The sequence below is a fragment of the Copidosoma floridanum genome, unplaced genomic scaffold (assembly GCF_036245765.1).
Source record: "Copidosoma floridanum isolate Cflo_tuat_1 unplaced genomic scaffold, Cflo_Japanese_pri ptg000021l, whole genome shotgun sequence".
In the NCBI taxonomy this organism is placed as follows: domain Eukaryota; kingdom Metazoa; phylum Arthropoda; class Insecta; order Hymenoptera; family Encyrtidae; genus Copidosoma; species Copidosoma floridanum.
In genome coordinates this window covers 12,343,851-12,367,728 of record NW_028321898.1, presented here as the reverse complement: position 1 = coordinate 12,367,728, position 23,878 = coordinate 12,343,851, and the positions used below count along the sequence as shown (strand labels likewise).

Genomic DNA, 23,878 nt, shown 5'->3' with positions numbered 1-23,878 from the left:
GTGATTTATTTATTTTCCTGATCTGGCCAATACTCAATCCACCCACACTTGCACTCAAACACTAAAAACCTTTTAGGCCCTGGAAGTTCTTTTCCAATTCTGTGACACACTTTCCCATTTCAGGGATGCCATTTGTGACGAGAATTTTTCAGCCAATAAACAGCCATCCCGTATTCTCTCACAAAATTTCTTCTCTTTCTTCGCTTACTGTGTCCCTACACACTGGAAACTTCTTCTCCGGAAGGTCTGCCACAGGTGTCCGACTCGGGAACGCCAAACACTTCTGAAAGGAAATTAGAAAGGGGAAAATTAGACACTAATTACCAATAAACACTATTACTTTTCCAAATTTTCACAGCACACCTGCGCTATTTATTCGTCCCCTACATACTCTCGAATATAACACTTTTTTCATTTCTCTTCACTATAAATATGAGCATTAATTCACGGTGCCGTCAAGGTCAATATGCCACTCAATGTATGTGCTCCAGTCGTTCTCGCTGTTGAACTTCTCCTTGGCTCAGCTGTCAAAGGCCCACACCTATCTCACATACACACGTATGCATCCAGACGCACCATGTCATGCACATCTCGTAACGGTCACCACCCTCGTGCTCGTCACTAACCCAAAAAAATCTCGCATACACTCAAGCTTCTCAAACATTCATCCTATCCCCGCATGTCCTCACACACTTGTTCAATCGGATCTTTCTATCTTTCTATCTACTTCTTTCTTTCTCTCTCTTTTCCCTTATATATCACCTATCACTTTCCCTGTAATTCTTGACTCGGATCTCTACGCTCTGCTCTCTCTGATGCCTTATACCATACTGACTGCGCTATGAAGCAAATCTGCATAGGCGCGCACGCCCCTTCCTTTGCATCTTACAACTTTTAATGCTCCTGAAAACCTGTAAATCGTTGATGGTCGCCATAACTAAGTCCTCGACGCGATGAACTGGTCCTTGGTTTGTTCTCGACGCGTTGTGAGCTTATCCACCTCCCTTCGCTTTTGCAAACATATACTCACGTAACCATACGTCACACACATTTAATCTCTCTCATTGCTGTCAGACCTTCTCCCTTCTTTTGACTTGTAGTCTGTGGCACCGAGAACACACATCAAATAATGGATCAGAATTATATATGTGTAGCAAATATGTACATTATCGTAGGACTCAGTAGCTGCCGATGTTTTGCCCAAAAATATAAGTATACAGTGATGGGAAAATATAAGAGATTACAAAAATAAAGAAGAGTTCTCGGCTGTGTACATGCATGAAAAAAACACGGGACACACCTTCGATTTCGACTCGGTACGAATGTGGGATCGAGAATCTTCTCTTCACAAAAGGTTAGTTTTAGAACTAGTTTATATTACACCATTTGATTCTGTAAATACAATTACAGATACAAAAAAATTAAGTACTGGTTTTGAGTACTTTATAAAACATTGTTAAAAGGTAAAAGAATACATCTCGATCGAACAATTGTCTGTTTTATTTTTAAATGTTGCGCACTTGACACTGTACTACTATTAGATACTTGCGTAATTGCCCCTTGTTACATAGTGGCGTTTAAGCTTAGCACTACCTGTAAGGATTATTAGTGGCTTGTCACTACTGAAGAGCAAGAAAAGATGTAACTTATATTAATTGACTGTGCTCTGTAATATTTTTGTCAACGTCGAATTTGTAAGTCTCATATTTTATCTATTTTCATCGTAAAAACTATGTTAAAAATTTAGAAATTACTTAAGCTGTTGTGATTATTATTAAAAAGTGTATTTTACATCATTAAATTTAGTGAATTAAAAAGGACTGCTGTTGTAAAGTCGAAACGTTGTCAAGACATAATAAAATTTGAACAGCAGCGCCCGAAAAGTTATCTACTGTCTTTATACATTCCTCGCTGTTCTTGGAATCCTCTTGGTGTACACATGTATGTACTGGGTATTATGAGGACAAAATATATACATAAGCTTTGCGAATTTTTTAAACTAAAGTCATGTAGGGTTAGTGAACAGGCAGGGGAAGCTGGTAAAAAGTTTTTGTAAAAGATTTTATAAGTTGAAATAATTTAGAATGAGACTTTATTTTTTTGTATTTTTTAGAATGTCAGTAGCAGTGAGGAGGGGTCTATGAGAAGGCTACGTTAATTTTTTACATAAATAACTATTACAAGTATATACTTACTACTGGATCTTCATCTCCTCGCACATTTTATGCGCAAACCTAGCAGACCTAATGAAAGCCTTAAACTTTTTTAAAACTTACAAAAAAATTACCTTTTTCATTCTCATTGCATAACTCAGTACTTTCTAAATGTTTTAACAAAAAAAGCATTCAAAATACTGTATTTGAATAAAAAACACCAGGTAGTTAATCTAACCGTTCATCTTAAAACTTATACAAAGGTCATATGTAAAGAAAATCAAATTGGAAAAAAAGGTAGCAGTCATCCTAGACTGCTTATCTGAAGTTAAATAAGAACAAAGATTTTGTAAAATAATTAAGGTAAGCGCACGCTTTGTAAAACTATTCTTTTACTAACAGTCTAGAGATTTAGCAAAAAAAGTCAGAAAATACACCAACAGATAGATGATATAAAATATTTCATATGAACCATTTACATCTTTTTTAGTTATAGTTAAACAAAAAGCAAGGGGTGACATTAATTAATGATTTAAAAACACTACACAATATTAAATATGAAAGCGTTAAAGATACTGCCATTCGTATTAGTTTAACTAATTACATTAAAGGTCATGAGGCACGGATAAATAGATAGTCATTTTACAGAAAGTTTTGTCTAAAATAAGAAAAATCATGCTTTTTTCCTAACGTATTAAGTTTGTGTATTTAGCAATGCGTTAACGTTATAGTTTAATTTATTTATTCTGAAAGATATTGACTTCAACAAGCTTAATGAACATAAGCAATCAACACTCCGTTATCATATCTCTAATACGATGTATTTTTTGATGGTGAGTATATATTGTTAGATGGTGAGAAAATAAAATTTTATTACTGACAGTTGAGCAAACCAATTAAGTTTTTTTATTTATAATTCTAGAGGACTAAGACATTCATTTGTACACAGAACATATATTTAATTATTCATCTTGTGAAAAAAAGTACGTCGGTGAAGTTAATAAAGAACTGAGCATTTAAAAACAGACGAAAAAGAATATAATATTATATGGTATGCATTTAGCACATTATGTTACCACATCTTTTTGCAACATGCAACTCAGCCTTTATACCTCTTAACCATAATAATACATGAATAAAGTATACGGATGATGAGATTAAAAAGTAACGTATCAAATATTTTTATGTAACAACTATCAATATACAAGTTACTTTATTTATACATTAGCGTAGAAAAATCAGATGGTCTACACCTATATTAGATCCATGTGAGCAAAAAAAAAATAAAATAAGAAAAACAATTTGTTGAAACTTGATAGAATGTCAAAAAAAAAATTGATGTATCCTTTTTTTAATTATAAATTCATATAATTTGAAGATAAAAAAGCTTTTATCGTTTTAATATTTACTATTTTAAAAAATATTCGTTTGCTAGGCATGGAGCTTAGGGTTGTTAAGTGGAAGTAGGAATATCTAACTTAAAAATACATGTTTACTGATAATCATTCACTTATTCATGCAGTACAGTAGCGCTTGGACCAGGCATCACCACGTCAGGCCCACCTCTTGAAATACATTCTGAGCTTTAAAGCAGATTTTTAGCATACACATGGATGTAAAAATCTGGTTGCAGATGCTCTTACTGAGATGGTTGCCACTAAGATAATTTCAGGGCCCATTAACTTATACTTAACTACCTCTAGCGGGCAGACAAATGACACATACACTGCAATCTTAAAGAAAATTGCAGTGATTTTAAACCGAGCGGTTGGCATGACAGCCATTGTAATACCCTTTATTCTGAAAATACCTGTCAGTACACAAGCTGACGCTGTTGACCAATAGTTACTAGAGCCTCTGAATTATCTGGATATTTTTAGCTTTTGCAGGCTTCACAGGGTGGATAGCTAGTATATTGTGACGTAGCCACGGAAAACGTGCAGTTGCATTTGCCAGGCTTACTACGTTGCCAAACCTTCGACACTAAGCATGGTCTTGCTCACGAGGAAACTAAGGCCACAGCGAAGGCACAAGCTATAAGATATAAGTGCCTGAGAGTTCACAAGTAGGTTAATACTGTTTAGACCAAATCTTGCGAGTTGTGTCAGCGCTCTAAGATCTGGCATCCAAACAAAGAAGTCTTAGAAAATTTAAACGAGCTAAATGATTGATTTAAGCTGTAATACTGTCTGACCGTTATTAATAGACTTTTTATAGAACCATGGCAATTCCACTGCCGAACATGCAAACAGTGATAATGGTCATATCGCTTGACAACTACTTGTTCAGCCTTTCTGGTACTTTACTACTGATACCCTCAGATAAAAACGCTTAATAATTCAGATTGACTTTGTTTATCAAGCTAGCGTGCACCCTTAAAGCCAAGCTTTACCACACTATGTCTTATCACCTAAAATCCAACGGCTTGATTGAGAGATTTCATGAAACTCTCAAGGCTATACTTACATGATGTCCACAAATCTTAATTAACGCGCTCCCAATGGTGTTGTTGGATCTACGCTGTGCAGTCAAAAAGCTTCATTTAGTAGAATATTCTTGCTGTCAGCCTTTCAGCTTTAGCAACCTAAAAACCTGCTTTCACGTTTGTCAATTTATAGACAGAGAAGCTAGTCTTAGTCAAACTAATCACTAAACCTTCATCGGTAAGTATGCAGGGGACCCTAAAAAGGTCACACTGTGTGACAAGCAATTAACGCTGCAATAGTGGTGATCCCAATATCTCTTACACATAAAACTTCACTTTACTGGCTTGCTTTGCTTTCTCTCTCTCTCTCTTTTTTTCTTTCTTTCTCTCTCTCTCTCTCTCTCTCTTCAAAAAAAAGGTCCTGGTCACGAGTTATTTGTTTGAGATACAGCGGCTACTTCCAAGAAGAAAGTAAATAAGGAAAACTAGTTATTCCTAAAAGAAGCACAATCATGCACTGTAGTGAAAGACTCAAGGACACTTTTTACTTATTTGTTATTTTCTCAACGTTAAACCAACACTAATTTGACCTCATATGAATTGTAATGCAATATGTACAGAAACAATTCTGCCTTCTCGTTAACATAGTGGTGACTTGGCTCAGTGTCAGCTTGACGTTTTAATGGCACAGCCAGTGCCCTAAAATCCTCAGCTCCTACTCTCTGCTCCATACTTTATTATCCAACTCTCTTTCTCTCCCTCTCTTTCTCTCTCTCTCTCTCTCTCTCTCTCTCTCTCTCTCTAACAAGTCATCGGCACTACCTCTTTCACACCCTCGTACGTACACCGTACTATCTCTGTTTAATTTTGGCTTATTTATTTGTTTGGGAAATATTTGGGAAAATAGCCTTGTTATAAATGTAAGAAAAAAAAAAACAAAATAACGCATGAATCTCTTTCAGTTGGGAAAAAGCCACAAGGCATAAAAAAATCCCGTTTATTGACAAACTCAGGAATCAGAATTACAGTGAATGGAGGTCACACAAAGAGACGTCACACAGAGCACAATGGCTGCTGCCATGCACGCAAGCACACACCGATCATACACGCCTTTGATACAAGAAATTTAATCACAGATATAAGATACTACGCAACATTGAATTGACAATAAGGCCATATTAGTGGCATGATAAATTCGTTGGAATTTTGATTTATTGCACGTTGTACAATTATTTTACAAGAAAATGGTTTGACGCGAGGGAGCTCCGCACGCTGTTTGAGTTAGTCAACTACTGCCCGTTAAAACCAACCGAGCAGTTAAGCTAAGTGATAGTGGCGCAGCACCGATAGGTCGAGTGATATTACTCTTATAGATCCCGAAAGCGATGTTCACAAATGCTACACGAGCAATGCTATTACATTCAGGGTGGATCTCTATGACGACACTCAGAGGCCATCTTGCACACGCAGGGTTGTCTTTCATTGACACGACTACTAAGCCGGGTGTCAAAGTAGCGGTATAGGTCAGCTATTTTTAACGAGTTGGTAGTCCGTGCAAATATTCTTTATGCCATCTTTTCCAAAAGTCTTCTCGAATCTTGGAAATGAGTTGGGAAGTGGTCAGGCAGTTGTCTGGAATTAAAACAAAATTTTGTTCGGGTAAGTAATTGAATGGACGTCCACTTAAGATGTGCGCAGGTGTTAGCACTAGTGAATCGTGAGGATCGGCAGAAATCGCGTATAAGGGTCGAGAATTTAAAATAGCCGAGATTTCTTTCAACAACGTGTCTAATTACTCATACGTGAGCTTCTGATCCTTTATGACACGATTTACATGGTGCTTGAAGCTTTTGACCGCGGCCTCCCAGAAACCGCCAAAATGGCGGGAAAGAGGTGGATTAAAGTTGCATTCCATCCATTTGGACGCAGCAAAGTCTTGAATAGCGTCCTTGAATTCCTGCGTCATATGTAGATCGTAAATTCTTGAGAGTTCATTATTCGCCCCCACAAAATAAGTTCCATTGACAGAATACATAATTTCTGGTTTACCGCGTACACTAATGAATCCACGAAAATAGTTGAAAAGACCCTCAGTAGAGAGATCGCATGCTACTTTAATATGGGTTGCTTTGGTCGCTACTCTGAAAAAAAGTTGGGTGGACTGTCTGCTCAACTTTACTGTGTACAGAACCCCCAGTAGTTGGTGTTGCTGCTCTTTTTTTAATTTAGTTTTTTTCTTATATCTCAGCTACTATTGCTCTCAGAGATCTTTTTTGACAATCAATCTCTTTGACATTAACTTTTTATAAAGTAGATAGGTTTTTAAATTTAATAATTATTGTGAATAATATATTAATAGCAAAAAAACCGGAAAATAATTTTTATATACTTAAAAACTTCAGATCAACGTTAAAAAAATACTATTGTGTTAATTTGAACATAACCACAATAAAATGAAGATATTGAGTTGCATAACAAGTAGCTATTAGTAAAACTGCGAAATAATTATGAGTTTTTACCTAAATAATTCTTTAAGTGAAACTTTAAAATAAAATTACAAACTTAACAGTCAGCTTATTGCTGTTCCACTATGATAAAAACATTGTGTTTAATATAAGTAATGATAAGGAATAGACAAGAAATTAATTTTCGTAAATTTTAACGTTTTGCTAGAAAAAACTGTATTTTGCAACTAAAATAACTAAAAATATCTTTGACAATTTTGCATACTTCTTTTCCTAACAAACGAAGTTAGATTTCTCATAAAATACGTTTTTTTGCATAAAGGGACTAATAGTTGACTTTTTTATTGCAAAAAATATGTGTATCATTTTTATGTATCTCTGTATCACACTGTCAAAGCATTTTATCAATTTTATTAAAAGGGAAGCTAAAAGAAATCAAGAAAGTCACATTAAAACAGCTGGGGTAGCTCAGCGCTTCCATTTGTACCCCTCTTTTTCGATTCACTGACCGACCAGTTGCCGTGCAAAAAATGGAGTGTTGCTGGCATTCAAATTTAAATGAGTTGCTTTACATAACCTTACGAATGAAAATGTAGTATTTAACATTGAAAATGCTCAATCAAAAATTAAATACGAAATTTAACTGTTTTAAAAAAGATATATTAATTCGAATTTTCGTGTACATAAAGATTAAGCTTTTCTCGATACATTGAAATTTTATTTTTTTACGATCCAATTTTACAACACCTATCGTCTGTCTACAAGCTTTTGCGTTATACCGGTATTATTTTCGTAATTTGTGATATTGCGTATTTTGTGCGGGGTTGAACGTATATTTGATAAATTACCGTTAATGCAGTCGTCTTTATTATTCGGAACTTCAACGTGCTTAATATTAGAGAAAAGCTTCCTGAACAGTATTTAACTATTTCCTTACAAGTTACACTATTTGGATCTCTATTTAACTATACTAAAAGATTTTGTAAGAAAATGTATAGAAAAAAATCCAACTCTATTTTCAAGTGCAGTCTGCATTAAAAGAAAAAAAATTTTGATTTTAGTGCATAAATTTTTTCCCCGTAATACTGTGAAGATATACTTGGTTAAGATTTATCAATTAAGCATGATCAATGTTCAATACTACGTTTGAAACTGTAACGTTATGAAAAATAACTCCTTTGAATTCAAATACCAGTCGTAGCCCATATTTTATCCCATGCGCACTGTCACCGGTTTGCCACCTAGTCGCTAGAGAGGGGTACACATGGAAGTACTAAGCTGTCCCAACAGTTATTATGTGACTTCCTTTTTTTAACTTCCCTTTCAATAAGAGAATAAAATGCTCTGGTAGTGTGATGCACAAATACATGAAGATAATACAGAAATTTTTTCGCAACAAGAAATTTGAATATCAGTCCGTTATTGCAAAAACAAACAATTTTTTTTGTCTTAGCTTCAGAGTGAACAAGAGAAAGGTTTTTTTTTTTAATTCATGTTTTCTAATCCCAAACTTAATAAACTTTGTTAGGAAAACTATAACGCAAAATTGACTAACATGAAGCTTTCTTTTGACTTGGACATAACAATTTTTCATAAATTTCTTGTAAGATTTTAGAGGGAAATCACTAATTTTTTTCTCTACTGGAAAACATAAGATTCAATCTTTTTTTTTGTCTTTAAGCAATGGACTACACCTCGAGGTGTCAAGGTGGTTAAGCGATGTGAGAGTGATTGTTGCGTCGCAATATATAAATATATACATACAACATACGTATGAGATATTGTGTCTCTGTTCTAATGTTGTATTAGCGCCTGTGTACGCAAACGAACGCATGTTTGTGCCCATGTATGCTGGTAGCTAGGACCCAAAATCCAAGCGTGGTGGCAGCCCCTATCGGTGCTGCGCCACTATCACTTAGCTTAACTGCTCGGTTAATTTTAACGGGCAGTAGTTGACTAACTCGAACAGCGTGCAGGGCTCCCTCGCGTCAAACCATTTTCTTCTAAATAATTGTACAACGTGCAATAAATCAAAATTCCAACGAATTTATCATGCCACTAACATGGCCTTATTGTCAATACAATGTTGCGTAGTATCGTATATCTGTGATTAAATTTCTTGTATCAAAGGCTTGTATGATCGGCGTGTGCTTGCGTGCATGGCAGTGGCCATTGTGCTCTGTGTGACGTCTCTTTTTGTTACCTCCATTCACTGTAATTCTGATTCCTGAGTTTGTCAATAAACGGGTTTTTTTTTATGCCTTGGGGCTTTTTCCCAACTGAAAGAGATTTATGAGTTTTATTTTTATATTTATAAGAAGGCTATTTATTTTCCAAACAAATAAATTAGCAAAAATTAAACATGGTACCTCATATGAGGTAGAAACTCTACCTCTTTTGTTTATTCACCAAACAAGTGACGTCACACGAGTGCAAGTGTGATATTATGTGTATTAAAGATGAAAGAAACGCGCACAACAAAGCGCTGCCATCTTGACTTTCTGCTTCTTGCGTTTGCTCTAAATTTACTCAAGATACAATAGCGCTCATCAATGACGCAGGTTAGTGGCGACAGCGTTGCCATCACATCAGTCCAGGGGGATTTACACGCAGCGAGCTATCCACTTCATCTTTGCAAATTTACAGATAAGTTTGCTTCTCGTTTACATAAACACACTCTTGTGGGATTCGTTATAGCGTATTATTAAGCGGCAATTAGTGTAATACTAAATCAATCGCTTTAAAAATGACCACTGTGATTGAAAAGCGGGTAACGCGTATGTCACAAAAATTAAATTTTTTGGATAGACTAATCAAGGCTCTTCAAGATTTTTGTAGATATGAAATCGCCAGATATAGTAAATGCTGAGCTGCGATTAAATTCAATTAGCAACATTTACCCTGAATATGTTCACAATCACGAAGAGTTAGCTATATTTCAAAATGACCATCTCAACATCGTTGCATTTAGCAAACTTGAGACTACGTACTATAGTCTTGCCACTCAAGTGCAAAAATTAAAAACACCCATGCCTCACCTACTAGAAAATTTGACTGCGCTCAATGGCACTTTAACCTTCATGGAGCGAGTTGACGTGCCAAAACTTGCGCCAATTCCTGTCTCAAAATTCGATGGAAACCATAAAAATTGGGTGGCTTAGAAAGCAAACTTTCAAGCTCTGATACACGATCGTCCGGAGATGGCAGGGTGTGTTAAGTTATCCCAACTAAAGGACCCCGTTCAAGGCCTAGCTGCAATCGTAATCGATGAATTTTAACCCAGCGACTAAAACTACGTTTTAGCATGGGAAGCATTATGCAGAGCTTACGATCAGCGACACATCATCATCAACGAACATTTTGATGCCCTCTTGAATTTGTCTCCGATCGAAAAACCGAATGCTGAAACCACTGCAAAATTGATGTACACAGTCCGTCAACATGTCAGCATGTTGAAGGCTATGCAAATTACAGTAGGTGACGAATTCATTGTATGCATTCTTGAAAGATGCTTACCAGCAGATATATTGTCACGATGGGTAGATCGAATATCGAGCAGTGAAATGCCCAAGTTAGATGCTCTGTACACCTTCATTCAGGGTTCCATTTTCAAACAATGCGAGATGGAAAAACTGCCTCAACGAGGACATCCATCAAAGAAGAGGGCCGGAAACAATATTACCACTGTTCCGTTTCTCGTCACTACATCTACACTTGCAACCAATGCGTGTCTTCAATGTAGTCAAGCCCTTAGACTTTATAAATGGCCAGCATTTAATGAACTAAAGTAAAAGATAAATGGGATTTAGTCATAATTCATAAATTATGTAAAAATTGCCTGTATGCTCACCCTCTCCCTTGTGCTAGCGAAAAGAGGTACAAAAAACATCAGAGAGATCATCATACCCTTCTTCACGCTGACAAACAATTTAAGGGCCCCAAAACAGGTAATTCTCATGTCTCTAAGGAAACATCTTCTGGGGCAACAAATTCATGACTAATGTCGCGTCAATCTTATGCTTCTAACATGTATCTTTCAGAATCTCAACTTATGACTACCGCAGCTTTAAGCTTTTAATCTAGAAAGGGAGATCATCTCATGGCACGTTCATTACTATATTCCTGTTCAAATGCAAATTTGATGACTCAAAGTTTTCTCAATCGATTACAATTACCTACTAAACAATGCTTTGTAAACATTGGAGCAGTTGACGATGCGAACACTGGCCCAGAAAAATATACAAGAGCTATTTTTTACTCCAATTACAATAATACTAGAAATCAATTAAATTTTTTGATTGTGCCTAAAATTGCAGATAGGGTGCCTAGTAAAACGTTTCCTAGAAAATAATTTAATATCCCTAAAAATCTTAAGTTAGACTATCCTCAATTTCATATGTCTAAGTCCATTGATGTTATATTAGCTTCAGGGCCTACTATTTCATCTCTTGCTATAGATCAAATTAAATTGAAAGGCGAGAACTCTCAGATAACTCTTTAAAAGACGTCTTTAGGTTGGGTAGTAGCCGGAGGATCAATGGCGAACGGATTCAACAACACCGTTTCATGTAACGCTGTAAAACTAGATCAACTTTTTAAGAGGTTTATGGTCGTCGAGGATCTTGACTATCATCCTGTCAAGGCTCACGAGGACATAATATGCAAAAATACTATGTCAAGACTACTACTCGAGATCGCTCGGGCCGTTACACTGTTAGATTGCCATTCCGATCCGAGAAGTTCGAGCTAGGTTCATCCAAGCGTCAGGCATTACAACGATTTGAGGCGCTGGAAAGAAAACTCAAGACAAATCCTACCCTCCAAGCAGAGTATGAGAAGGAGATAACCGGATATGTGAAACTTGGCCACATGACACTGTGTGAAAATGACACTGAGGATGGCTACGATTTGCCTCACCATGCGGTGATCAGGAAATCAAGCGAGACAACCAAATGCAAAGTCGTGTTTGATGCGTCAGCAAAGACATCTACAGGCATATCACTAAACGATATTCTGTTAACCGGACCTACTATTCAGGAAACCCTTTTCCAGCAAATTTTACGTTTTCGCGCTCATCCTGTCGTTATCACTGCAGATATAGAGAAAATGTATAGACAGATCTGGGTTCATCCAGACGATAGGAAATTTCAGAAAATCCTGTGGTACCACGAGGGAGAGATTCGAACTTTTATTCTCAACGTCGTTACGTTCGAGGTTAGAAGCGCCGCTTTTTTAGTAATTCGGACCTTACATCAGCTAGCTTCCGATGAAGAGATCAACTTTTCACGAGCTACAATGCTGCTTCGTCGTGATTTCTATGTCGATGGTTTGCTTACAGGTGCGAGGAAATCCTGGCGATCCGCAATGAAATGATTCAGCTCTTGAGTCGTGGAGGATTTCCACTGATTCGAAAATGGTCATCAAATCATCCGTCTGCTTTGGATAGTATACACAAGAAAATCTTTAATTTAGATCGCGGAATTCAAGGAAGTCCCATTAAGAGAACTTTAGGTATAATTTGGGATTCGCAACGCGACATTTTCACGTTTCTTGTGAACTCTGATAAGGGGTCATCCGTCTCAACTAAAAGAAGACTCCTATCACAAATAGCGAGAGTTTCCGATCCTTTAGGCTTACTAGGACCTTTCACACTTTACACTAAAACTTTAATTCAGGAATGCTGGGTAGCCAAAATCACCTGGGACGAATCCCTTTCTCAAGACATTCATGCAAAGTGGGTTGCATTAGCTGATCAGCTTCCTTAGCTAAAATGTATAGCAATTTCAAGATCCCTGCGATGTGATAATTCTTTTTTCACCAAGATACATGGGTTTTGTGATGCGTCTGTGAATGATTGCGGCGCTTGCCTTTTTATTCGTTCTACCGATTCATTCGGGAATGTTGCTATCAGACTAGCTTGTAGTAAATCTAAGGTCGCTTCATTGTGTCATAATACTATTCCTCGATTAGAATTGGCTGGTATCGCGCTCCTTAAAAAATTATATGTGGAATCAAAGAATCAGCTAGTTTTTCCTATTAAACGGGTGATTCTCTAGCCAGATTCTATGATTGTTCTTTGCTGATTAAAAAAAGCACCTCATTTGTTACAAACGTATGAGAGTAATCGAGTAGCCGATATCCAAAAACTAGGAGACGAGGCCAAATGGAGACATGTTCGTTCAAAGGACAATCCAGCTGATTCGTTGTCACGAGGACAATTACCAATTGACTTATTGAATAATTCTCTTTGGACATCTGGTCCTCATTGGTTGTCCCTCTCTAAATACAACTGGCCTCAGTCGCTATCCGTCTTCCCAACCAGTCTTACTGGTTTTGAGGAGGGAATCGTTTTAACTACGATTGTATCAGGAAGTTCTATTTACTCTCGATTTTCCGACTACGGCTGTCTTATCAGATCAATCGCATATCTTCTCCGTTCGAAGTGAGGTCAAGTGCAGATCAAGCTAAAGGCCGATCGAGTAAAGGTGTACGTTATTTATCTCCTTGCTAAATCACCAATACTGAACGTCTCATTTTTCTCTTGATTCAACGAGAAACTTTAAGCTTTGAAATCAAGCTCCTCAAATCCACTCAAAAACGAAATTCCAATAACTCAGTTGGTTCAACTAGAAGTCATGCCAAGTTTAATGAACTTAATTCTTTTTTTGATAACGATGGCCTGATTAGAGTAGGTGGTCGTTTAAAAAATTCAGATCTTCTTTTCAATCAAAAACACCCAATTTTAAATTATATCTAATTTAATTATATCAAACACCTAATTTAAAATGAAATGTAAGTAATAATAAGGAACTGGGTAATAATTTAAGATAGAAAGTATCAAAATTAAATCAATTAAATATTGAAGCAAAAATTATCCAATGTAAAAAAATTTTCACATGAAGTTTTTTTTCCTTTTGTAACATTATATTCAAGAAGCAATTCTTTAAAAGAACATTTTTTTAAAGTTAAAGCATTTTTGAGAACGATCGTTAAATTTCAAAGTTACGATCCAATTAATCTTTACTTAAATAAACCACTTCGTTACGACAGTCAATTATATGTAATACTGTCTGGATGCAAATATCTTAAAAACATTTTTGTTTCATTATAATTATACGACCATAATACTATTGGAAACATTGCTTGCGTAGAAATTTTTGAAAATATAGGCCGTAATCTTGGATTCGTTGGAGAAAATATTTTGATTTAATTTTTCAGCATTATCTTGTATAAAACTATCGACTAAAAATTAATTTGCATGGTTCCCGGTACAAAAATTGGTCTAAAATTGTTAAACCAATTTTTTCTTAACTTCACAAATTGTTTATTTTCACTCAGAAAATTTTTTTTTATTATCTGTGGACTACAAACAGAAAGTCTCTTGCAACTTTTTTCTAAAGTCGATACTTTATGTGATATTAATTATTAAGGTTTAAAAAATGTTTTTTTCATCCATAACAAACGATATTAAGAAACAACAGTTTTTAAGTTCTCAAAGTTTTTAAATACTTTTTTTTGGGCTCCTTAAAATATATCTGTATATTATAAATGAAAGACTTCGACTTTTTTGTACAGATATACTGTTTCATTGCTTAAGAGAGCCAAAAACAGAGTTGAAAAACAAGGAGTTACAATAAAAAAATACTCTAAATGCTTTGGAAATATGTTTAAGGATACTCAAAGAGTAGTTGAGAACTTGAGCAACATAAAAATCGTTGATTTTTTATATCGTTTTGCATGAATGAAAGCGGCTATTTTTGCATTTTTTTAAATTATAATAATTAATATTTCAAACACTATTAACTTTAAAGTAAATTTGCAAGCAAATTTTTTTGTTTAAAGCCCAAAGATAAAAAAAAAACTTTTCCGATTCAAAATAATTAATTTGCAAAGTTTGTTTAAAAAAAATTGCTTAAACAATTTTGAACCATTTTTTGGACCTTACAAAATGCAAACTTGTTTTCCAGAGATAATTTTGTATAAGATAATGCAAAAAAACTGAATGTAAATATTTTCTCTAAAAAATTTCCCGTTATGACCAGAACTATGAAGAAGTTGACAAAATTCTTTAATACGTGAAAAGAGTGTAACAAATAATGATACTTTTAGTAAGATAAAGAGTAAAGTAGTCAATGTAGGGTCCATATAAGGTTAAAAAAAAATTTTTTAACGTACAAAACGGATAACTTAATCAAGATTTTAAGTGTGGAGGGGGGAGGTCCATGTGACATGCAGAGGCTTGTTTCTAGTTTTTAACTAATATATTATTATTAAAGTTGTTGAAGAGAATTGGTACATACGCAGAGTTACTAAAAATATGCAAGGGTTGTGCACTAAGGGCTATACTACTGATTATAGCACTGATTTTTATAAAATGCGAGATAGTAGATAAACTGCAAAGAAGCTTTGCTCCTTTCGTAGGTTCTGAAAATCCCATACAATGATTTATCATCAGAATTATAGTCGTACTTCCTTATTTTAGAATAAAGAAGGTAAATTGCTACAAACAGTGTAAGCTATACATGCCTAAAAATTTACTACTATGTTCTCTTCTCATCTTTACACTGTCAAAATTTTGATACATGAATTCTTATACAGGTACTGTATGGAGAACTTGCACCGTTATTATTCAATGGATCTTGGGTCAGTAACAAACACATTTGCTACCGTGACTCAGAAGGAGGTATTTCACTTCTTGATATCTCCGATTCAAATAGTACAGCACAAACAATAATGCCTAAGGAAATATTTGTAAGTATTTCATCTTTTTGCACTATTCATACTCTTTATATAGTACGCAACAGTTTCAAGATAAGGAACCTGTTAAATTAAACATTAATACAGTTGCTCTTTATAAATGTATTAAGAAAAATTTTTGTTAACACTTTGATGTAAGACTCAAAAATTAGAGCTTTTAACTTTTGGCGCAATCACAGAAGGCACACGTTGTCACATGCTCTGCCATCTAAAAATTTTATTTATCTTTCCGTTTGCTTGGTTAACAGAGCCTAAACTATAGCAAAATAAAGGTGGTTCAAGAAAGAAAATTTGCCTTACCACCATACGCTACCATAATTGCTGGAGTAGCACTTCGCAATATTAGCATAAAATGAGCGTACTACATATTATATATATACGCTTTTTGTTAGTAACAAAAACTTAACATACAAAATTTTTTTTTAAAACTATCTTCCGCCTTTCTGTTTTACTACTGTCATTCGAAAATATTTTCTACCAACAAAAGTATAAACATGTATTTGTTGTTGCAACATTAAATCAATCTAAAATTGTACTGATATTATTAGAACAATCAATGTAAACCATAACAGTTAATATGACTTTTACGTTGATGCTGTATTGAAACAAAATATTTTTATGGGCTCCCTTTTTTTGGTGGGATTGAGCGATGCAACAATGTTTGTGCATAAATCCTAAAATGTACACCTGTCAGTTGAATAACAAATAACAGAACAAAATACTATACATAGAATTTGACACAAAAATAGGAATAATAATGTGTTTCAAAAAAATTCAATTTATTTATGTATTGGTTACAACAAAGCATGCTTACAAAAATGCAGATCTCTGCAAAAATATTTTATTTCGACAAATATTGTGAAGCTATTAATGTTAAAACAAGCATAGCTGTCTAGGTTGAAGACAAGTGGTTTTATTTATTAATATTTAGATAAAACTCGTTAATCTTTATCCAGATGTTTGTGCATATGAAACAAAATTTTTCCTTACGATTGCTCAGTCTAGCAACGTCCATATACTGTTAGCAATACCAATTATATGGTGCACAGTTGAAGGTTTTGATTTCTGATAAAACAATCAACTGTAATTAAAAAGAACACCTTAGAATGATAATTTTTTTTTAAAATAATGGTAATATTTTGTATAATTAAGTAAAGTAATTTAAAATTCATGAAATAATTTTTTTAAATTAGAAAATTTATGAAATTTATCGAGTTTGTGACAATTTTGCTCAAATCTTAGTAGATTCAGTCCAAACAACCAAGTCCTGTTTAGTTTTTTTTGACCCATCTATACTCTTAATTAAAAAAAATGTCATGCAGACACTAGTAGCATATTTTATTCGTCTTTTTATCTAATGTTCTTGTAAAGGTGTTTGTTTTACGGTATGTGATTATTTTTGCTTGGTATTTAACCGATTTCTCGAAGCTGAAATTATGTTTATATTAATAACAATTTTTAGTTTTAAAATGTTTGAGTTAAAAAAATAAATCTAATCAACAACCAAGTTATATCTTATCTGATAAGTAAGTGAAGTTAGCGAAGCAGGAAATCATCAATTTTTACAAATAATACAAATTATAAGGTTTCAAATTAGCACTAACAGTGTTGTAAAAATTTTCTCTTTTTATTAACTTATCTTACTTCTATGAACATTGGTTAGCCACTGCTTGCGCGCACACAGTAGTAAGATCTAAAAAATTGACCACAACGATAATTCTAATCCTACACAAGAGTATTTGTGGCGATGATTATAATTACGCTGCTGCTTTTAACATTGGAACCCGAGTTAACGATCCTATGTTTCTAGTTTTTCTTCGATTTATTTTTAAAGCAAGTCTAGAGTGACCTGGGCTGCTCTAGCTTTTTTTTCTCACACAGCTTAGTCACCAAACTGACGCTTCTAACATGAAGCTTAGTAACTTACAGAACTGATTCTCAAACCTTTATAGTTACCTTAGAGTACTTAAGGAATGTGAAGTGCAAGGAGCTTTTATACTTTTGCATTTTAGGAGGACACGTCAAGTTGGGAGTATGAATAACCGCAATCAGAGCTTGACACACACAGGCATAGTGTTATAATTATGCAGTAATTGATGGTTCAACTTGCTGATCTTTTGGATTTTACATTGGGTACAAGTTGCTATCAAAATTTTGTACGATACTTTTTATAGATAAACGCAGAAAAGAACAGTAACATTAATTATTATTCTCATTCTTGGATTTAGTAGTGTAAATTAATGTTGTGAAATGAGCACTTTATGAGATTGTTTGGAGATTGCACGCATAGTTCGAGTTGTGTGACGGTAGCTTGTTTCACAAAAAGTAAGTTGTTAGTCATACAAGTGCGGAAGCAGATATACAGTTCGACGTTTAAAGATCGCTAAGCATTCATTTTTTTATAATTTTTGAACGAAACTGTGTGTTCTAAGGTGACAAATATAAGGTTCATGACATGCAATGTCAAAATATAAAAATATTTTTCATGTAGATTAGGACATTGACAAGAAATCATCGATTTTGAGAGAAAACTAATGCAACCAGAGAAAAAAGTTAAACCCGACAAAATGTTAAATTCTTCATAGATTTATAGTACAGAGCCGTAATACCACGTAAAAAAAAAAACTTAATACCACGTAAAAAAAAGATATCCAGCAAAACTTAATTAATGGCAAGTTTAGAGGATATACGCCCAAGTTTTAAAATTATAATAAAGTTTGATTCCTACAATAAAAAAAATGTTCTTAAACATTACAAACAAATAAGTTTTAATTAATGCGACTTATTAAATCATGCTCTATAGTAATATTGTTTTTTAATTGTGGTGGATTTTGTTGCACAAGAAATGGAAAAATAATACAGAAAAGTTTTTTGTAGATAAGGAGATTTATGGAAATTACTAGTTCAGGAAACCTTATTCTATTAAAAGAAATTCCGACAAAAAAAAATTAATTTTGAATAACTCATGGATGCTCTCAATAATTGGAGAGCTCCTCCTACCTTTACCTTTCATCCAAGCTCTCTTCACTCTAACAGCTTAAATATAACTTCGTGTGTCCAAGGGTATAAAATAATATTCTTGATTGTTGTAATTTTTTTCCTTTTCTTACTCTGACCACTCATTCTAATGTCCTTTTTTATTTATGTTCTTATTTATAAGCCAATTTCTTGAAAAGCATCACATTTTCTGTAAAGTAATTACTATTTCTTACTCCAAACTTCATTTACTATTTAATTAATGTTATCAAAAATATAAGTCACTTTTTATATGGAAAGATTTTGGTGATATTTTTGACTTGTTAATAAACTTACTTTTTAAATGAAAACACTTAATAATCATCTATACAATGTATTTATATGCTTGTGCAGCGATTAATATGACACAGCTTTTAGACCATGTTACGGTGAGTATCTCAGTAAACTTTTTTCTAAGAAAAAAAATTCTAATTCTCTTAGTGATACTTACATGAAAAAAAGCTAGGTACCGTGACTTAAATAAAATTTAATGGAAAATATACTTAATGTTACAATTATATTTAATAATCAAATGTTTTCTTTAAGTGATTTTTTGTGTAGGCCTATTCCCCTCGTTATGCAGAACTTTACTTTTTATGTAATAAATATTTTTATAACTCACTATATTGGTAAATGTTCTGAGTTAAAAAATTCTCAGTTCACCATTGTTTCAAACATAATTTCTGTATTTCGTAATAATTAAATGAATAAGTTGAACGAATACTTAAATACAAAAATATAAAAAGGAAACAATATTTATAACACTTTACAAAAATAATGGCAGTAATGCATGTATTTAGATTATTAAGTACTCTGAGGCTCAACTTTGCAAAAAATTTTCCAGTTATTATTATACATCTTCAAATCAAACAAATTAAGATGATGTTTAGATATTTTAAAATTAAAAGTCTTACTGCTAAGAGTTAAAAATTAAACCTTACAAAATAAAGTGCATTTACTGCGTTCATCTCTATTTTGTTTTGTTTCTTAGACTTAGCATCTGTTCGCGTTTTTGTAACTTCATTCCAAAAATCTTCGACTTGAAAATTACAAAGCTCTCTCATGTTTCTCTTTAACTTTACAATTAAGATCTTTCGTGACCTCTTGTAAAGTATTTCTATTAAAAAAATTAAAGCTTATCTTAAGAGAATTGGTAAACACGAACTGCTTACTTTGTGGATAATTGTTGTCTTAGTTTCAAAAGTTGCGTTAAATTTATTGAAATAATCTGAAAAAACGTTTCCACAACATTTTTTGGAAACTAAGACTGAAGTATGACAAATTCATGGCAATAACATTAATGGAGCGACTTTCTCTTTCAACAATGTAAGAAAAGATTTTCTAGAACTGGTCATAATGCTAGCATTATCCCTAGCTACACCTGCAATACTGTTAAGAGGAACTCTATTATCTACAAAAAAGGCTTTTTTAACCAATTAGAGAGTTTTTTACTACAACACTGTTGGGCATAAAGTTCAATTTATGTTATAAGATGTGACATTAACTTCCTGTTTTTGGAATCTGTGTAGTTTACAGCTATGCACAAAAATTTTTTTACAACTTCTTTTGATGGACTCATTAAGCAAAACTGACAAACATTGCTTTCTGAAAATGTTTAGAAAATTTTAAAGTTAACTAGCACTCAGTACGTTTGTTATGAAGTAAATACACTTGTCTTTCTACATGCTCATTTTTTCAACAATTTCTAATTTTTTGCAGAGTTCTGAAATAAAAGGAAAGAAATCATCTACAAGATGAACTGGCTAGTTGTGCTTTATTGTAAAAATCAATTTAACTTCCTTGACTCGATTATCAAATTTTTTCTGGGAAATAAGGGTGACGTTATTTTGTTTGGTGCAGTTGTGACATTATCTTCATGCGTTAAAGGTGCAGCAAGCCTGATTAAGTATCTTTTTTTTTTTTTTTTTTTTTTTTTAAATAAATACCTACTTACGTAGGGTATTTATTTTTAGGCTTTATTGTTAACGAGTACATGTAGCCTAGGTACAGTAAAGCACATTTTACATTATATTTGTTACATATTACAAGTAATGGTTACGTATTACATTATTGGTTACACATTATTGGATACACTTTGAAGTTTTTTGGTACGGTGATGATGTCACATAGACCACCTCGAGAGCGAAGGATCTATGTGGTAGGTAATTTTTGCTGCCAGAAGGTCACCCAAACTCTTCACGAGGAGCGTTGCATGGTAAAAAAGCACATATGAAAAATCACAGAGGTACTTGCTCGGGAGCGTCGCACTGGCTGGGAATTGAACCCGCAGTCCCCCACGTGCCATCCCACAAACCAGCTGACCATGCCACCGCGCGCTCCCCTGGTTAAGTATTGTTTGTTGTAGCATGTAATAGTAACGCTACAAAAAAAGCAATGGGCTGGCTTTTTAAATTTGACTTTTCTTTTAAAAGCCACTGTTCAAACTGCACTTCTTCTTACCAAGCACCATGAAAAATACATAATTTTTTGTCTTTTTTGGCACATCAATATTACAAATGTTCTTTGGTCTTTATTTTAAAGACTTTGCCATATTGCAAGGCATTTTTTTACTTAGTGTGTCTCATAGAAGAAACAAATAAATGTATACTACAAGTACAAGTCATAAAAAAATTCAAGAAACAAAAGCTGGTGGTACAGTTAAGCGGCCCTCTTCCTACATGATTTCTAAAATAACTCATAAATTTATGTCAAATACTGTGCACATATTATTGCAACTTAAAGTTGAAACATACACTAAGACTTTTAGATTACAAATATTTTATGAATTATTTAAAAAATTTCAAACATCCGTACAATTGAACAAAACATCATATCAGTATGAAAAAGAAGCATAAAAAATTATAACGAAAATATTACGGCGAAATGTGTTAAATTATATCCTGTTCTAATGCATTGAGATAATATTCATTAAAAAGTGCTTAATAATTATTTCTCATTTTATATGCATCGATCTTGCAAGTAAAAGTTTGTTGATTAAAATTACATTCTTAAAACCACACAAAAAAAAGTGAGAAAAAATATGAAAGCAAAAGTTACGAAATTAAAAAAATCAATCACTTCATGGCTATATTTCCTTGAGGAAAGGCGCTTGGTGGTACCAAGTTATTCATTGCGACTACCCTATTTCTAGTCCTCACATTATAAAGCCCTGCAGTGACTGTTGGGAGCCTTTTGATACTTTTCTTCCCCACTCGTCCTTTTTTCTTCTACTTATATCTGAGACCCATCTGACCTGATTTCCTGGTTTCTTCACAGTATCCTGTTTTATAAGCCGTATCTCACATGGGTAGTGTTTTTCAGCTTTTTACATTGTACCACTGTCTTTCATAATACCTGTGCGAATATGTTGTCGCTCGTTTTACCTGCTATGTATTCATGTGTTGGCTATAGATAGTCGATCACGTTTTTCATATTTAATCACTGTTTTTTTCATGACGGTGACATCCTAAGAAGATCCAAGCTATCTCTTGTTACTGCTGGTATCTCGATGTAATACATAAATTTTCTATGAAGCGCTACTGTTGTTATCTCTGATATTTCTGCTATCTCTTTCTCTGTTATGTTTTTTTTCTTGAAATTTGCCTCTGTCAATCATTCCAGAAGTGTCTGCACCTTTTTGATGTGGCAATCATTTACTTTTTGGCCAACTATTACTCTGTACGCTAATTTAATTTTTCGTAGTGCTTCTGGAACTTTGCTAGTAGCTCGTCCCCTCTAATCTTTCCATTCATTACGTTTTTTTTGCAGTTGCCCTAAATACACACTTTGTTTGCCAGCTTGCTTCAATAATGCCTCTGTTTCTTGGCCTATTTGATTCCAAGCTACATTCCATATGACTTTTTATATTGACAGGATTGATCATATTAAACCCAGATTTTTTTCTAGTATCCCTGGATTTCTCTTGATTTCATCTATTTTTTCCGGGTGTCCTCCTACCAGCGTGGTTTCAACCCTAAAACATGAAATAGTTACCCCTTGTTTTCCGTTCACACTTTCATTCATCTTGATCTCCTAGGTCCCTAAATCACTATTAGTTAAAGAAAAGAGAAAAAACAAACGAAAAAAAAAATTCTGCCCTTTCTTTCTTATTCCATTTATTTTATTTTGTTTTAACAATAAGCATATATATGAATGGCCATGCGATGAAATTGTTTAAACATGTTCCAATAACGCGTATCGTTATGCAATATAGTAATAATACTAAACTGGCTTTTACTATAAGTAGTGAGTGCCACTTTGTCTTTACATTCAGGGATGTCGTTGCGTACAATATTGATTTTATATTTACATGTATTTATATTTGTAAGACCATGTATGTGTACGCTATAAGACGTAAGGTATTTAATAATATTTTTTCTTAAAAAATTTTCTGTTTGGCTCAAAAATTTTGTATTTCTTTTTCACGTCTTGTATCAGATACATGTCTATTTGTTTATTTTTTACGTTGAATGTATCGGTTTTCGTTACATTAGTATATGTATTCGTTTATTGTGTTTATTGTACATTTTGAGGGTATCACGCCATATTAAAGTGTGTCCGTGTTCTGGCAAGGATTAACTTGGAATAGTAGATGATTTTATGATCCTGCATTCCCGTAGGAAGCAGTATATTCCATCAGAATTAATACGGTACTTATTTTTGCTTATACATTATTTTCTTTTTTTACAACTGTATTAATATTTATTTTTTTTGTCTTTCTTCTCTCCTGTAGCAGAATACAGGGAGGAAATGTCACTGGAACTTTGTTGGATCTTCCTTTTCTCACTACTGCTCATCTGTCAGTATTTTTGCTGATTTTTCCCAGTGCTCCTCCTTGTTGTCCCTTGTGACACAGCAAAATTTTTGCTATGTTTAGTGTGAACATGATCTTTAAAGATTTGGTGCGGTTGCCCGAGTTTTTGAAGTGGCGCTTTGACAAACTTAGTATGCCACTGTAATTTCTCTCACCCAAAAAATCTACTTGTGTAGGACTCTGGCGTTCAATCCTGCATGAGGATCTCACCTGCGATATGCCATTATACCGTTACGTAAGTAATATTTTA

At 33.8% G+C, this 23,878-nt stretch overlaps 1 protein-coding gene across 1 annotated transcript in view; it reads left to right on the top strand.

The window, feature by feature from the left end:
• Window positions 1–23,878, top strand: part of Dpp10 (Dipeptidyl peptidase 10) — a 1,604,019-nt gene that overhangs the window by 62,368 nt on the left and 1,517,773 nt on the right. Inside the window, exon 3 of the mRNA XM_089594726.1 lies at window positions 15,642–15,794. Coding sequence (XP_089450852.1) covers window positions 15,642–15,794 — 153 coding nt within the window. The remainder of the gene's footprint in view (window positions 1–15,641; window positions 15,795–23,878) is intronic.